Below are 17064 nucleotides of genomic sequence, written 5' to 3' on the forward strand. Positions count from 1 at the left end.
TACTTTTTGTTTTGAGAGAAAAAGAGATGATCGTAATGATGAAATATAATTTCAAACTTTAGTTGACTTATACGCCCGGTATGTTTTAATGGAATCTGATGAAAAATTAGAGAATTAAATTGAAAAATGTGAAACAAAATAAATGCTTTCTCGAGCTAATTCGCCGACTTTTGAACTAAATGTATTTGCATTTTATGTGAATTATTGCAATTATATAGTTAGTAATGTTAATTTATTTAAAAAGTTTGTGTTAAAATATCTGCAAAAGACGGACAGTACCTAGGGCCTCGTGGCCTAGTGGTATAAGCGCCACTTACGACGGTGGAGGTCGGGGGTTCGAACCCCGGATCAGGTGTAAGAATTTTTCTATGAAAAAAAGTGTAGAAAAGGTAAGTGAAACAACACGTAAGCAAAATAAAAGATTGAGAGAACACATAGACTTATAAACGTAAAGCGGAGCATAAAACTGAAAGAAATAAGAAAATAATGTGGCAAAAATGTAAAAGTACGTAAAGGCACCAAATTGTAAACGTACTTTTTGTTTTGAGAAAAAAAGATATGATTGTAAAGATGAAATATAATTTCAAACTTTAGTTGACTTATACGGCCGGTATGTTTTGATGGAATCTAATGAAAAATTAGAGAATTAAATTAAAAAAAATGAAACAAAATAAATGCTTTCTCGAGCTAATTCGCCGACTTTTAAACTAAATGTATTTGCATTTTATGTGAATTATTGCAGTTATTTAGTTTGTAATGTTGATTTATTTAAAAAGTTTGTGTTAAAATATCTGCAAAAGACGGACAGTACCTAGGGCCTCGTGGCCTAGTGGTATAAGCGCCACTTACGACGGTGGAGGTCGGGGGTTCGAACCCCGGATCAGGTGTAAGAATTTTTCTATGAAAAAAAGTGTAGAAAAGGTAAGTGAAACAACACGTAAGCAAAATAAAAGATTGAGAGAACACATAGACTTATAAAGGTAAAGCGGAGCATAAAACTGAAAGAAATAAGAAAATAATGTGGCAAAAATGTAAAAGTACGTAAAGGCACCAAATTGTAAACGTACTTTTTGTTTTGAGAAAAAAAGATATGATTGTAAAGATGAAATATAATTTCAAACTTTAGTTGACTTATACGGCCGGTATGTTTTGATGGAATCTAATGAAAAATTAGAGAATTAAATTAAAAAAAATGAAACAAAATAAATGCTTTCTCGAGCTAATTCGCCGACTTTTAAACTAAATGTATTTGCATTTTATGTGAATTATTGCAGTTATTTAGTTTGTAATGTTGATTTATTTAAAAAGTTTGTGTTAAAATATCTGCAAAAGACGGACAGTACCTAGGGCCTCGTGGCCTAGTGGTATAAGCGCCACTTACGACGGTGGAGGTCGGGGGTTCGAACCCCGGATCAGGTGTAAGAATTTTTCTATGAAAAAAAGTGTAGAAAAGGTAAGTGAAACAACACGTAAGCAAAATAAGAGATTGAGACAACACATAGACGTATAAACGTAAAGCGGAGCATAAAACTGAGAGAAATAAGAAAATAATGTAGCAAAAATGTAAAAGTACGTAAAGGCACCAAATTGTAAACGTACTTTTTGTTTTGAGAGAAAAAGAGATGATCGTAATGATGAAATATAATTTCAAACTTTAGTTGACTTATACGCCCGGTATGTTTTAATGGAATCTGATGAAAAATTAGAGAATTAAATTGAAAAATGTGAAACAAAATAAATGCTTTCTCGAGCTAATTCGCCGACTTTTGAACTAAATGTATTTGCATTTTATGTGAATTATTGCAATTATATAGTTAGTAATGTTAATTTATTTAAAAAGTTTGTGTTAAAATATCTGCAAAAGGCGGACAGTACCTAGGGCCTCGTGGCGCAGTGGTATAAGCGCCACTTACGACGGTGGAGGTCGGGGGTTCGAACCCCGGATCAGGTGTAAGAATTTTTCTATGAAAAAAAGTGTTGAAAAGGTAAGTGAAACAACACGTAAGCAAAATAAGGGATTGAGAGAACACATAGACGTATAAACGTAAAGCGGAGCATAAAACTGAATGAAATAAGAAAATAATGTGGCAAAAATGTAAAAATACGTAAAGGCACCAAATTGTAAACGTACTTTTTGTTTTGAGAGAAAAAGATATGATCGTAAAGGTGAAATATAATTTCAAACTTTAGTTGACTTATACGCCCGGTATGTTTTGATGAAATCTGATGAAAAATTAGAGAATTAAATTAAAAAAAGTGAAACAAAATAAATGCTTTTTCGAGCTAATTCGCCGACTTTTGAACTAAATGTATTTACATTTTATGTGAATTATTGCAATTATATAGTTAGTAATGTTGATTTATTTAAAAAGTTTGTGTTAAAATATCTGCAAAAGACGGTCAGCACCTGGGGCCTCGTGGCCCAGTGGTATAAGCGCCACTTACAACGTTGGAGGTCGGGGGTTCGAACCCCGGATCAGGTGTAAGAATTTTTCTATGAAAAAAAGTGTAGGAAAGGTAAGTGAAACAACACGTAAGCAAAATAAGAGATTGAGAGAACACATAGACGTATAAACGTAAAGCGGAGCATAAAACTGAATGAAATAAGAAAATAATGCAGCAAAAATGTAAAAGTACGTAATGGAACCAAATTGTAAACGTACTTTTTGTTTTGAGAAAAAAAGAAAAAAGTACGTAAACGTAACAGTGTAACATAATTGTTTTATAATTCTTCTGCAATGTAGTATAGTACAGTGTAGGTTTAGATAATAAACTATTTTTTCCGTGAATTTTTTAGTTTTTTTTACAAGGAAACGATATAAATTTACAGAAATTGTGTGTTTTTATTTTAATATATATTTTTTAAATAATTTAATCTAACAATTTTTTACAATAAATTATTTCAAAAATATAATCATTTGTTCTTTTTGATTTGAAGGAACATTTGAATTAGGTTGTATTTGTTTTGTGTACTATGCAGCCCATTATACGAGCAAGATAAACGAGACGTTCGTTTCCCTGAACGTTCGACGAGAGCACCGGTAGTCACCCATATGTCATTTGACATTTTGTTTTGACAAGTTTATGTATGGTTTAATTGTAAAAATCCGATTTTAATATTAGGCATGACAGATTAACAGATCAGTATTTTATTAATTCAAATATCAATGATTTAAGTGCGCAAAAATGTTGATAGCCATACCAAAGGAATTCAGAAAATATTCGAAAAATTGTCAAAGTTTAAGACGGATTTTGAGGGATACATGCTGTGCTCTAGATGATATTAGTAGTAATTTGCAATTAGGAAGTAAGTTATTCAACGTAGAATTAGTTTTTGTATTGTCTTGCTAACATTGTAGAAGAAATCAAGGAGGATTTGCTAAATCAAGATGTAATTGATAAGCTGCATAACAAACTTGATACGGTACCCACTCTCATGGTTTTCGGGCAAAACTGTCACGCCAAAGCCTTATTTGTCAACAATTTGTTGGATCAGATCATTTTGCCGCTCTTTAGCAACCAGTGGCGTTATGTAAGTGCTTTTTTACTTGTGCTGTTATTTGGGAAATTTGCTAGATAACTTTTAAATATGGACACTCAAAAAACATTCGTTTAACTTGGGGTGATGAGTACGAAATTGTGGAGAAGCTAAAAGCGCATGAAAAGCCCTGGGTCACAATACCCGAGGAAGACCTGCAGCGGATTGGTGACGACCTATGTGCGTCCCTAGAGGTTGAAATCTGCCACACGTTACTCAAAGATAACGCCAATATTATGGTCCCACCCGACTGTCAGCCGGACCAAGTCCATGAAATTCTAAACAAACACATGAAAAGTGTTCTGCCTGTGATAATATATGCTGTGTCCGAGGATATTCTCAGTGATTCTGTGTGTACACATTTTTGCCACTCGCACCCTAAATTGAGAAATTGCAGAATATTCAAGAAATTCGTAAGTTCAAAGAGCTCTACAATCTGCCGTTTTTGTTTGTGAGCGTTTCCAACATTGGACCTTCGCAAAGCACGGAATCTCTAACAGAGTCCGAACAGCACCTGTTGGAGTGCAATGGAGGACAGAAGACTTTGAGTAAAATGCAGAATTTGCGCGACCAGCTCGTACGATTAGGTGGGAAAAAACAATTTTTTGCAGAGCACTAACTTTGCTTGCAGGCTATTTGAATGACTCAGACAACTTAAAGACTGAAGAACTGATGAAACGGAAATCGTACTGTCTGGACTGTTCATTGTACAATACTCTGATCCACGATACGCAAATGAATGAGGAACTAATAGTATTCATTCACGAGGTTTTAAAGTCGAGTCTCTTAAAAATGGCTGCCTTACTTAGTGAGGTATTAATTTCTTCAAGTTTTGCGCAGTTTAATTTAATTTGAATGTAGATTCATAGTCAGTGTTTGCGGCGTTTTATTCTGTCCGCCTTCGACATGGCCCGCGAAATCCAGATAACTCCCAAACGTATATTATATGCCCAAGATATCGAGCTGAAACTTTACAAGAAGCTGATGAAAATAGCCGGGGAGCAGCAGGAGGAAATCACCGGAATAATCCAGCGAACGTTGCAGGAAATGAAGACGAACGTCAGCGACGTCTTGGAAGGATACAACAAAAGTAACAAAACCAATCTTTATTCCGCCCCTGACCCCGTTTTCCAGACGATGACCACCAGTCGACGAAAATGGCGACTCTGGAAATCCAGCAGTTGGTGTTGCGGAGGCTCCGGAACTCCGTCGCGACGCAAATTGTCCAGTCGGTCGGTTGTTTGCAGGAGAGCTTCACGGGGACTTTGCAGCGGTGTTTGGAAAGTTTGGAGAAAAACTGCCATGATCTCGAAGGAAATCTCTCAGCGTCGGACGCCGTGAAGCAGATCTTGAGCGCGGCCTATAACATTGATTTGAAATCGTCGACGTCGTTTTCCGTTGTTCACACGTTCATGGATCGGCTACGAACGCTCTTATCGAATTTTATCCTGCCGTGGTCGTCGTCACAAGTCCAGTGCAACGTCCAGTGGCAACTGCAGGTTGTGACCAACATTATCGACTCTTTGAGCGCCTCCAAGCTGGCCAAGACGATCTCCACGCAAGTAAGTCTACCTTAAATAGTTATTTAATGAACTAGTTTATTAATGAAGGCGAAAGTAACAATTTTAATGAATTAAACCAATTGTTTCAGTTCCAGGAGCACGTGAAGTTGTCGCACGAGGCGTTTCAGAGCGCCATGCGTTCGCTCGAGAATCAGCTTTCGGGTCAGTTAGAACAGACTGAGGAACAGAGAATTCTGATTCGTAAAAGACACGCACCGAGGTTTGCGCGTTTGGCGTTAGAAAGCACCTCTCTGTGCGATTTGGTAGTTTGGGGTATGCCTAAACAGATCAGGGAGATAGGAAGGGGTCAGTATGGGGTCGTTTCTTCGTGCGAACCGTGGGCCGGCATTGACCCTTGTGCTTTTAAATCGGTTGTTCCGCCAGATGATAGGCACTGGAATGACCTCGCAATGGAGTTTTACTACACTAGGTAGGAAAAAATAATTACTTCAGCTATAGTGGAATTAATTACGCAATTGTAATTGTAAGTTACCTACTTCTTGAAACAAGAAACCTATTTTCGTCCTCATCCATGCAAAATGATCCGGGGAATCGATTGGCGTCGAGAAAACTGCCAAATTCCAAATAGCTTTTTAGTTATTAATTTTTTTAAATTTGACCAATTTTTGCTTTTATTTACAGTTTTCTCGAAAACTATTAGTCGGAGAACAATGATCTTTTTTGAAAAAAATAGATAATGAAAAGAGCTTTCCAACGATAATATACTTCATAGGGTTACCTCTAATACTTCCGGAGCTATTGCTCGATAAATGTTCTGAGTACCCGGAATCGACCAAAATCGCGACAAAAATTGAAAAAATCAAACATCAAAAAATTGCACAAATGGACTTTTTTTAGACTTTTATTAACCCTAGTGGGTTGTTAAGACATATAAAAGTCCATAAAACTTTGCTAGAGTGAAATAAAAAAAAAATTTTTTTTATTTTTATGAAGGCATTTGCCCTTTTGACCATTAATTATTTTTATTTTCTCAATTACGGTTAAACTATTCGAAAAAGTGGAGCTATTTTCATCCATACCCATGCAAAATGATCCGGGGAATCGATTGGCGTCGAGAAAACTGCCAAATTCCCAATAGTTTTTTAGTTATGAATTTTTTAAAATTTGACCAATTTTTGCTTTTATTTACAATTTTCTCGAAAACTATTAGTCGGAGAACAATGATCTTTTTTGAAAAAAATAGATTATTATAAGAGCTTTCCAACGATAATATACTTCATAGGGTTACCTTTAATACTTCCGGAGCTATTGCTCGATAAATGTTCTGAGTACCCGGAATCGACCAAAATCGCGACAAAAATTGAAAAAATTATACATCAAAAAATCGCACAAATGGACTTTTTTTAGACTTTTACCAACCCTAGTGGGTTGTTAAGACATATAAAAGTCCATAAAACTTTGATAGAGTGAAATAAAAAAAAAATTCATTTTTATGAAGGCATTTGCCCTTTTGACCATTAATTTTTTTATTTTCTCAATTGCGGTTAAACTATTCGAAAAAGTGGAGCTATTTTCATCCATACCCATGCAAAATGATCCGGGGAATCGATTGGCGTCGAGAAAACTGCCAAATTCCCAATAGTTTTTTAGTTATGAATTTTTTAAAATTTGACCAATTTTTGCTTTTATTTACAATTTTCTCGAAAACTATTAATCGGAGAACAATGATCTTTTTTGAAAAAAATAGATTATTAAAAGAGTTTTCCAACGATAATATACTTCATAGGGATACCTCTAATACTTCCGGAGCTATTGCTCGATAAATGTTCTGAGTACCCGGAATCGACCAAAATCGCGACAAAAATTGAGAAAATTATACATTAAAAAATCGCACAAATGGACTTTTTTTAGACTTTTACCAAAACCCTAGTGGGTTGTTAAGACATATAAAAGTCCATAAAACTTTGCTAGAGTGAAATAAAAAAATTTTTTTTTCATTTTTAAGAAGGCATTTGCCCTTTTGACCATTAATTATTTTTATTTTCTCAATTACGGTTAAACTATTCGAAAAAGTGGAGCTATTTTCATCCATACCCATGCAAAATGATCCGGGGAATCGATTGGCGTCGAGAAAACTGCCAAATTCCCAATAGTTTTTTAGTTATGAATTTTTTAAAATTTGACCAATTTTTGCTTTTATTTACAATTTTCTCGAAAACTATTAGTCGGAGAACAATGATCTTTTTTGAAAAAAATAGATTATTATAAGAGCTTTCCAACGATAATATACTTCATAGGGTTACCTTTAATACTTCCGGAGCTATTGCTCGATAAATGTTCTGAGTACCCGGAATCGACCAAAATCGCGACAAAAATTGAAAAAATTATACATCAAAAAATCGCACAAATGGACTTTTTTTAGACTTTTACCAACCCTAGTGGGTTGTTAAGACATATAAAAGTCCATAAAACTTTGATAGAGTGAAATAAAAAAAAAATTCATTTTTATGAAGGCATTTGCCCTTTTGACCATTAATTTTTTTATTTTCTCAATTGCGGTTAAACTATTCGAAAAAGTGGAGCTATTTTCATCCATACCCATGCAAAATGATCCGGGGAATCGATTGGCGTCGAGAAAACTGCCAAATTCCCAATAGTTTTTTAGTTATGAATTTTTTAAAATTTGACCAATTTTTGCTTTTATTTACAATTTTCTCGAAAACTATTAATCGGAGAACAATGATCTTTTTTGAAAAAAATAGATTATTAAAAGAGTTTTCCAACGATAATATACTTCATAGGGATACCTCTAATACTTCCGGAGCTATTGCTCGATAAATGTTCTGAGTACCCGGAATCGACCAAAATCGCGACAAAAATTGAGAAAATTATACATTAAAAAATCGCACAAATGGACTTTTTTTAGACTTTTACCAAAACCCTAGTGGGTTGTTAAGACATATAAAAGTCCATAAAACTTTGCTAGAGTGAAATAAAAAAATTTTTTTTTCATTTTTAAGAAGGCATTTGCCCTTTTGACCATTAATTTTTTGTATTTTCTCAATTGCGGTTAAACTATTCGAAAAAGTGGAGCTATTTTCATCCATACCCATGCAAAATGATCCGGGGAATCGATTGGCGTCGAGAAAACTGCCAAATTCCCAATAGTCTTTTAGTTATGAATTTTTTAAAATTTGACCAATTTTTGCTTTTATTTACAATTTTCTCGAAAACTATTAGTCGGAAAACAATGATTTAAAAAAAAAAATAGATTATTAAAAGAGCTTTCCAACGATAATATACTTCATAGGGTTACCTCTAATACTTCCGGAGCTATTGCTCGATAAATGTTCTGAGTACCCGGAATCGACCAAAATCGCGACAAAAATTGAGAAAATTATACATCAAAAAATCGCACAAATGGACTTTTTTTAGACTTTTACCAACCCTAGTGGGTTGTTAAGACATATAAAAGTCCATAAAACTTTGCTAGAGTGAAATAAAAAAAAATTTTTTTCATTTTTATGAAGGCTCTTTTGACCATTAATTTTTTTTATTTTCTCAATTGCGGTTAAACTATTCGAAAAAGTGGAGCTATTTTCATCCATACCCATGCAAAATGATCCGGGGAATCGATTGGCGTCGAGAAAACTGCCAAATTCCCAATAGTTTTTTAGTTATGAATTTTTTAAAATTTGACCAATTTTTGCTTTTATTTACAATTTTCTCGAAAACTATTAGTCGGAGAACAATGATTTTTTTTTAAAATAGATTATTAAAAGAGCTTTCCAACGATAATATACTTCATAGGGTTATCTCTAATAGTTCCGGAGCTATTGCTCGGTAAATATTCCGAGTACCCGAAATCGACCAAAATCGCGACAAAAATTTACAAAATCAAACATCAAAAAATCGCACAAATGGACTTTTTTTAGACTTTTACCAACCCTAGTGGGTTGTTAAGACATATAAAAGTCCATAAAACTTTGCTAGAGTGAAATAAAAAAAATTTTTTCATTTTTATAAAGGCATTTGCCCTTTTGACCATTAATTTTTTTTTATTTTCTCAATTACGGTTAAACTATTCAAAAAAGTGGAGCTATTTTCATCCATACCCATGCAAAATGATCCGGGGAATCGATTGGCCTCAAGAAAACTGCCAAATTCCCAATAGTTTTTTAGTTATGAATTTTTTAAAATTTGACCAATTTTTGCTTTTATTTACAATTTTCTCGAAAACTATTAGTCGGAGAACAATGATTTTTTTTGAAAAAAATAGATTATTAAAAGAGCTTTACAACGATAATATACTTCATATGGTTATCTCTAATAGTTCCGCAGCTATTGCTCGATAAATGTTACGAGTACCCGGAAACGACCAAAATCGCGACAAAAATCGCACAAATGGACTTTTTTAGACTTTTACCAACCCTAGTAGGTTGTTAAGACATATAAAAGTCCATAAAACTTTGCTAGAGTGAAATTAAAAATTTTTCATTTTTATGTATTTGCCTTTTCTTTACCATTATTTTTTTTATTTCCTCAATTACGGCCAAACTGTTCGAAAAAGTGGAATTATTTTCATCCTCACTTATGCAAAATGATCCGGGGAATCGATTGGCGTCGAGAAAACTGCCAAATTCCTAATAGTTTTTTAGTTATCAATTTTTGATTTAAATTCTTAATGGATTTTTCTTCTTAATGTAATTTTGACTATGTGTTTGAAATTAGAACGGAACAAGAATAAATTGAGGTTCGTTTTTAGAACCATATCGGAGCATCCCCGAATTGTGAAACTGCGGGGCTCTGTGATTGATTACACGTATGGGGGCGGGAGCTCCCCTGCTGTCCTCCTGATCATGGAGAGGATGACTCGGGACTTGCACTGTGGCCTTCGTAACGGCCTCTCTTGGGTGGTACGTCTGCGGATTGCGATTGATGTTGTTGAAGGAATCCGCTATTTGCACTCCCAAGGTCTCGTCCATCGAGACATCAAGTTGAAAAATGTCCTGGTAAGTTACGGTATTTCCTGTTCCACGTAATAATGCTCCATGTAGCTTGATGGTGAAGATCGCGCGAAGTTGACTGATTTCGGTTTCTGTATCCCTGAAGCCATGATGTCGGGAAGTGTCGTTGGGACTCCCGTGCACATGGCCCCTGAATTATTGTCCGGCCGTTATGATTCCAGCGTTGACGTTTATGCTTTTGGAATATTGTTTTGGTACATATGTGCAGGGCAAGTGAAGTTGCCGAATCATTTTGATCAGTTTCAAAATAAGGAACAGCTGTGGAACAGTGTGCGGAAAGGTATAACAAGGGTGGTTTTGAGTGGCAGTTTTGACTGATTTTTTTAAGGGATTCGGCCTGAATGTTTAGCACACTTCAACCAAGCGTGCTGGAATCTCATGGAACAGTGTTGGGCCGCGGAACCCGCCGACAGACCGCTGCTTGGATATGTACAGCCGCAACTCGAAGCTATTTATAATAGTGCTAAAGCTGAATCTTCAGGCAAGTTAACCAGTTGTAGTTATAGCCCTCCATATCAGCAAACTATTACCAATATTCAAGAAGATTACTATTACAACTACGTTAATAATTTTAGAGAGTACTAAATGTTATATCTTTCGTTTGTTACTTTTATACTTGGTTTTGACTTTCGTTCATTATTTCAGATTCCTACTCATGAAGAGGATATTTGAAATGAAATTACTTTTATCAAATTAAAACTTACTGTATATATGTTTGTTTTTTGTAAATTATTTGTACCGCATATATTTTTTTACATAAAATTCATTAACTGCTTCGTACTTCGTTGTTTCATTCACCGGAAATAAAGAGAAGGGAAAAATCGTAACGAATATATTTGTGAGTACTATACAACTTTTTACACATAATCAGTCTAGTAATAAATTTCAAATGCTCTGGCCGGAATGAATTTTATTAATAACACCTGTTTTGCCACCAAGGAACGACTTTACACAGACTCAAGATACATAAGATAAATTAACGGCAAGTTATAATTAAAGGCACAATACGTAAATTCATAATATTGCTAAATATAAAATAACTGTGTATCACATAATCATATAATTATACCGTGCGACGCGAAGTTTTTATGCCATAATTGATGGGAGAAAAACTCCGCGTGTTAAGATTCTACCAAGTGAGATAAAATTAGTAATACAGTTTATGGCCTACTGAGCTACAGAGTTTTTGATTATAGAGTAGTTGGCTTTACGGAGCCACGAGATCACCTGTGGACAAGCCCACTAAGATTCGAAAATAACCAAATTGAGACTTTCTACCGCCAAACACGCCTATTTATAGTATTTGGTTAGATTATATTGCAATATTTTATAATAACTTAATCTAGGTATAATATAGGGAGGTAACATAAAATTAAAGTATTATAAAACAAAGAATAAAAAATATACAATAAATAATGTAGCAAGTACAAGTTTTAAAGGTAACAAAAATATTGACGATTATTACATGCTGAGATTCAGTGATTTTACATACCCTACATTACTTCTAATGAGCTATTAATTTTAAAAATACGTTAACAATAAACTGTTTTTGAGCAAAATGCATCAATTGATTTAGAGCCGACAACCATCACATTGGTTTTGATTAAAAATAAATTAAAATAAAACAAAAATCAGTCGCGTCAGACAAACGAAACATTTGAATTTCTAGTTTCGTCAAGGCAGTGCGATCAAACCAATATCACAAATCTTAATACAATTTGGTATAAGGCAACGATAAATTTCTTATAAATATTCGATTCGATAACATTTTAAATCCAGAACACTTTACTGAAAAACTTTTTTGATTTCGCGAAAAAACTCGATTTACCATTAACATATCAAAGATCGAAACTGGGAGTAATCGTGAGAGTAACGGACAAGCCCGACTCTTTTATCAGATTAACAATATCACCGTGACTCATGTGCATAATCGCAATGTGGTTGACTGCAACTATGTGGTCGCCAACTCGCAGGCGGCCGCACTTCTCCGCCGGGCTGTCCTCGATCAGCCGCCCTGAAACAACAAATCAGATGACAAATAGGCAATGCTTTAACCCCTCCACAAAACTCAACTCAATTTAAAACCAATCATTACACAGAAATCAGCGCTAGCTGTTAAATATACCGATTTTTTTCTATATTTTTTCACAATAAATATAAATGAACATTACAACAAACATTAAAAACAAAAATACGTAAGTAAATGCAAATTAAAAAAATTATATTGGCTTGAAACAATTGAACAAATGTTAAATATGTATATTTGCAAATTCGTTTATGATTGTTACGAAAGTTTCATAGCAAAAAAAACAAATGAATTGAGCTTTCCGACGTCATTTCGACTCACCGATGGTGGAGCCTTGCTTGTTGGCTGACGAGATGATGACAAACCCGAAGCCTTCGTTTTCGTTCCGCTGCACCGTGACGTCGTAGTTGCCCTCAGCGTGTGGGGGCGGCATGACCGACAAGTGCGAAGCTGGGGGCGGTGGCGGGTTTTCGTGGGGCCAGTTCATGGGATAGGGGGCCATGACGGGCTGTGGCGGGTAGACGCGTCTCCGGACGACCAAGGTGACCTGACCTCGCGCCGCCGCCGCGTTCATCAGCCGAACGACTTGGCGGTGCGAAGCTTTCAACACTGAGTAACCGTCAACACTGACGATTTCGTCCCCTGACCGAATGCGGCCGTCCATGTCTGCGGCCCCTCCTGCGACTATGTGTCCAACCGCCACTTGGGACTTGTCCTCGATTCCGCCAACGATCCGGAAGCCGAAGCCGGTTTCCTGCCGGTGCAACACCACCGTTGTGGTGACGTATTCGGCGTTTCGCGGCATGTACTGCCAGTAGTCCATCCCGACGTTTTTCTTCAGGTTGCTGTGGTCGAAGCTGTCGCAGTTTTCGACCGCTGGGCGCGGGTTTGTACAGTTGTAGCACGTGCAGTCGTACTGGTGCATCATCAGCATGCCCCAGGTGTATTTGGGGTCGACCACAGGCGGGGGGTATTCGTAGGAGGGTTTGGTTGGCCCGTTTTCTGATATGTCTAAGTCGTCTTCTTCCTCGGGGTTATCGATGAGTGATAGTCTTAGTCTGGAACGGTCGGCAGTGAAGTTGTCGTAGAGTTCATTGTTTGAGTTCGAGTTGAGGTCTTTGACTGGTGTTTTCGAAAGGCTCCGCGTGTCAACGAGCGGTGTCTTTGGACGACTTGGTAAAACTTCCCGCGGTTGAGTGCTGTAGATATCAGCAGTTGGTGTTTTGCTGCGGTAGGCATTGTTGATATCTTTACCGCTGAACCTATTGTCTAATTTACGTAACTTATTTCTAATATTTGGTGTTTTGTTTGTGCATCCTCTCTGAACACAAATTGTAGCTTCGCTGTTGTAAGGACAGTTCTTCAGGACTTGCACGACTTCGTCGTGCGACATGTTGATCAAAGAAATGTCGTTTATCTCTAATAAAATATCGCCTTCCATCAGGTTCTTGCACCGCTGTCTGTCAAGTATCTGCTTGACTCTTTGACCACAAGCACTGTCGGCTATTGTGAACCCAAATCCGAGATTGCCCTTAACTATGCGCACCCTAACTTCAACTTTCCCCAAAGTACAGTTTCCGATTCCTTTGATTAAATCATCGATGTCGTCTGACGGCTCAAGTGTGTTGTCTTCCTCCCGCGACATATCGTCCCCGTCTAAGAAATTATAATTCGTGTCTAGAAGCCTCTTATCAGCCGCGACTTGCTGTAAATGCGAGTCCACAGCGATCGTAGTCACAACTTCAGTATTGGGGTCATTAGGGTCGAACGGAAGAGGGTACCCTCGGCAAACTTCAAGCGAGACAGTCGAACCGACATTAATCGATTGAAACAACCGAACAATCTGAATGTGAGTGTACCCCAAAACGCAAGTATCATTAACGTAGACAATGACGTCTCCCGTTTGAAGTTTCCCATCCAGCCAAGCCGGTCCTTTAGGAACCACAGATTTAATCTGTAAAAACTCGTCAACGCCGTCATCGCCGCCGACAATCGTGAAGCCTAAACCTCTAGAAGACTTGACAAGGGACGTGCGGAACCGCTGCCCGCACAGCTCCGCCGGATCCTTCGTGAACGACGTCCGACTCGCACGAGCGGAGGCTTGAGATGCGGCTCTTTTCGCTTGTATCACAGGGTTTTCGTACTGAGTTCGCCGATTTACGTGGTCTATGAAGTAGGTGCCGTAGTTCGGGTCGCTGATCTTCTCCCAGCCGTAGGGCAGTTCGTCGTCCAGACAGTCTTCGAGCGACTTCTTCTGGAACTTCGACAAGCGGGGGTCCAGCCAATGCGACGTGCCCGTGGAGTGGCTAAGACAAACAACAAATGAATGGCTAACGGACCAGTTCACATCATTTTAATTTTTAATGTGTACACCTTAACAATCGTAATTAAGTTCGCCAAACTTGTCACTCATGCACTCGCAAGCCCCAGGATATGAATAAATTAATACTGTGCGATATTTTGTTCGTTAACGTTTGTTTTGGTGACTTTTACTAATGGCACAATTTTCTAATTAAGTGGGTCAGAGTGGATTGGCTCCCGGTGCTGTAAACAAGGGTGTAACTTACTCAATGAAGTAAACTTCTCCACTTTCAGTGTAGGCCTTCTCCCACTTCGGGGGCAGGGGTCCCAGCGAGTCGCTGTCTTCGTTATCATTGCCCTGATTGAAATTGTCCTTATCCTCCTCGTAGTAATTCGCAGTTTCGGCGTGCACACTGTTATTGTCCGTCTCTACCTTCAGTGGCTGGGAAAGAGGTGTTTGGTCACTGTTATTGTGACTCATCTTGGCCAGTTCTCACATGAATTGCTTTTTAATATTTCCGGGGGCCCAGCGATCGGTGCCTTGCGCCCTCAAGCAGCATTATTTTCGTCGTTGGGATGGGGAACACACTGAGATAAATTGTTTCCACTTCATTTATAGCCCAACATAAATATTTATTGCAGGTTAAGTGCGTCCTCCCACAGTCGGGGCCATTATTATTGCCAATTCGCGTAAATAAACTGGTACTTCACATATCGTGCGTGATTTTCTTCACTTTTGTCGGAAAACTTGCAAACGCTAACGAAGAATTTCCTCGTTTCGTTACTCCACTGTTTTTTTAACACGACTGGTGGCTAAAGCTACGCACATGTTTCTTCCGTTGGTCAAAGCGCGGCACTTTAGACACGTCACAAGAAACGGTATTTGAAAATGTAGCGCGGAACAAGTATCGACGATTTTCTAGAAACCACAACCACAGGCCATTAATTATACATCAATAAAATAATACGTATTTGTCTCTAATTGAAATGTAAATACCAAATTATGCGCATCAGTATTTTTAGAAAAGAAAGCGGCACGAATCGGAAATTCTGAAGAAAGTGAGCGGATGGTACGCATCCTCTATCGTTTAATACTCAATTTAATCTCGCTTTGTACACCCAATCTACATATTTGGCCACTAATCCATTTTAAACAGTTTACTGAATTACTCTAGAAGCAATATTGACTCGCATGTATCGCTTTGAAATCTATACGAACTCATCAAATGATATTAAAATAATCATCACTGGACAAATGTTTGTGTCGCGGATAATGCACAAAACAACTGTCGTCTACACGTGTGTGTTTAAGTTCAATTACAATTTCTATTCTGCTATTATTTTAGCAGAATTGTGCCACCTCCTTTAAAAATTACCGGGATTAATTTGCAGCAAACATAATGAAAATTGATTGCACAATAATCCCATTAAAAAGCTAAATACTTCAATCATTACCTGCATTTAACAATCACTACTTAAAGTATAATTCATTTTTATTATTTGCCTCGGGTCAGGGTCATATTCACTTACGTATAGGTACAGAATTTTCATACATTTTACACAAAATACAAAAAAAAACGGTTCGTAGTGTAGGTCAGATAAAAGTTTACAAACCGTCGTGATTACAATTTAAATCGCAGAATTATTTGCGTTTCTGGAGGAGATTCCTATATTTCTTAAAACAATAAGAAGTTGGCATCTTAGAAAACGTAAAATGCCTGCGGTCAGAAAAAAATTATGTCAAAAAACTTGATGCGATCTTTCGGTATTAATTAGAATAATTAAAGCTTATTTTAGCGCTTATTTCCGTTATTTTTGTCCGAACCCCTGATTATCCACGAAAATTAAGTTTAAAAAACGATTAGAACGCGAGTTATTAAACCATCTGAGTAACATTTTGTTACTGGTTGAGTGATATTTCGTGCTGATTATTTTTCTTCTGGATTGATTTTCTAATTGTTACAGTTACAGAGTATTTTTGAAAATAAATCTGTTAGAGGTGACATTATTAGGTATGAAATATGTTGCTAAATTGCTTGATTTTAAAAACAATTTAGTTTAGTAGAAAAATGTTTCGCTTTATCACTATTTCTGGGAAAGATAATTATTCATGAGCGGCGAATTTTGGATATTTTCGTGCAAATTCGAGTATTTGGTGAAAATGAACACCTTTTAAATTGCTGTACAAATAGATTTTATGCCCCGAATATAGATTTAGAAAATATTTGTCCTTAAGATTAATGAGTGGTGTTTTTTTAATGTAGGCAATTTTCGTGTTCAAATATAATTAACAGTGTTCCCTTTGGAAGCAGGGTCGTGAAATTAGTTCCTGAAGGGCCGAGTCAGCATGGTGTTTGGTCGTAGGTGGTTGTGTACTTAGCGGTTATATAAAATTTTGTTTAGTTGGTGTTTTAAAATTCGGAGTGTTAGGTAAGTAGGGAGTGTGATTCGAATTTCGAGAGAGAAGGGTTGGTGTGGTGAACCCTTGTGGGGTGATGGCAGGGTGATAGTGGATGGTGCGCGTCATGATGCAAGCCATAATGGTTCATATGTCGTCATCAGCTGTTCGATCTGATGCGCGCGCTGGCACAGTCCTTGTCGACGTCAGCTATAGTTTGTTGAGTACAGAGCACGGCAGAGCGCAAGTCA

General features: G+C 37.0%; 2 protein-coding genes across 3 annotated transcripts; one reads left to right on the top strand and one right to left on the bottom strand.

Moving 5' to 3' along the window:
- The first annotated feature begins 3044 nt into the window (after window positions 1-3044).
- Window positions 3045-10868, top strand: LOC657492 (dual serine/threonine and tyrosine protein kinase). 2 transcript variants are annotated; one of them, XM_064359516.1, is made up of 12 exons: window positions 3046-3307; window positions 3360-3532; window positions 3577-3888; window positions 3936-4125; window positions 4170-4351; window positions 4400-4628; window positions 4673-5100; window positions 5190-5530; window positions 9827-10073; window positions 10119-10368; window positions 10417-10569; window positions 10734-10868. In XM_064359516.1, the coding sequence occupies exons 1-12, from the start codon at window positions 3187-3189 to the stop codon at window positions 10745-10747; spliced, it is 2640 nt and encodes an 879-aa protein (XP_064215586.1). In that variant the 5' UTR covers window positions 3046-3186; the 3' UTR covers window positions 10748-10868. The 2 variants fall into 2 exon arrangements, with proteins under 2 accessions (XP_064215585.1, XP_064215586.1); XM_064359515.1 differs by having other exon boundaries at window positions 3045-3307; window positions 10417-10798.
- A 38-nt stretch (window positions 10869-10906) lies between these two features.
- On the bottom strand, window positions 10907-16918 carry Magi (magi). Its single transcript, XM_008195184.3, has 3 exons — window positions 14682-16918; window positions 12436-14420; window positions 10907-12102 (listed from the first exon to the last, which is right to left on the bottom strand). Exons 1-3 carry the CDS (start codon window positions 14894-14896, stop codon window positions 11927-11929), a joined length of 2376 nt encoding a protein of 791 aa, XP_008193406.1. The 5' UTR covers window positions 14897-16918; the 3' UTR covers window positions 10907-11926.
- Between the last annotated feature and the right edge of the window lie 146 nt (window positions 16919-17064).

Source organism: Tribolium castaneum, chromosome 10, assembly GCF_031307605.1.
Source record: "Tribolium castaneum strain GA2 chromosome 10, icTriCast1.1, whole genome shotgun sequence".
In the NCBI taxonomy this organism is placed as follows: domain Eukaryota; kingdom Metazoa; phylum Arthropoda; class Insecta; order Coleoptera; family Tenebrionidae; genus Tribolium; species Tribolium castaneum.

Coding starts and splice junctions, on each gene's coding strand:
- LOC657492 (XM_064359515.1), top strand. CDS start 3,187: ATGTTGATAGCCATACCAAAGGAATTCAGAAAATATTCGAAAAATTGT. Junction 4,126..4,169: donor CGACCAGCTCGTACGATTAG/GTGGGAAAAAAC, acceptor CTTTGCTTGCAG/GCTATTTGAATGACTCAGAC. Junction 4,352..4,399: donor TGGCTGCCTTACTTAGTGAG/GTATTAATTTCT, acceptor ATTTGAATGTAG/ATTCATAGTCAGTGTTTGCG.
- Magi (XM_008195184.3), bottom strand. CDS start 14,896: ATGAGTCACAATAACAGTGACCAAACACCTCTTTCCCAGCCACTGAAG. Junction 14,421..14,681: donor GGAGAAGTTTACTTCATTGA/GTAAGTTACACC, acceptor TGTTTGTCTTAG/CCACTCCACGGGCACGTCGC. Junction 12,103..12,435: donor CAAGCAAGGCTCCACCATCG/GTGAGTCGAAAT, acceptor TTGTTGTTTCAG/GGCGGCTGATCGAGGACAGC.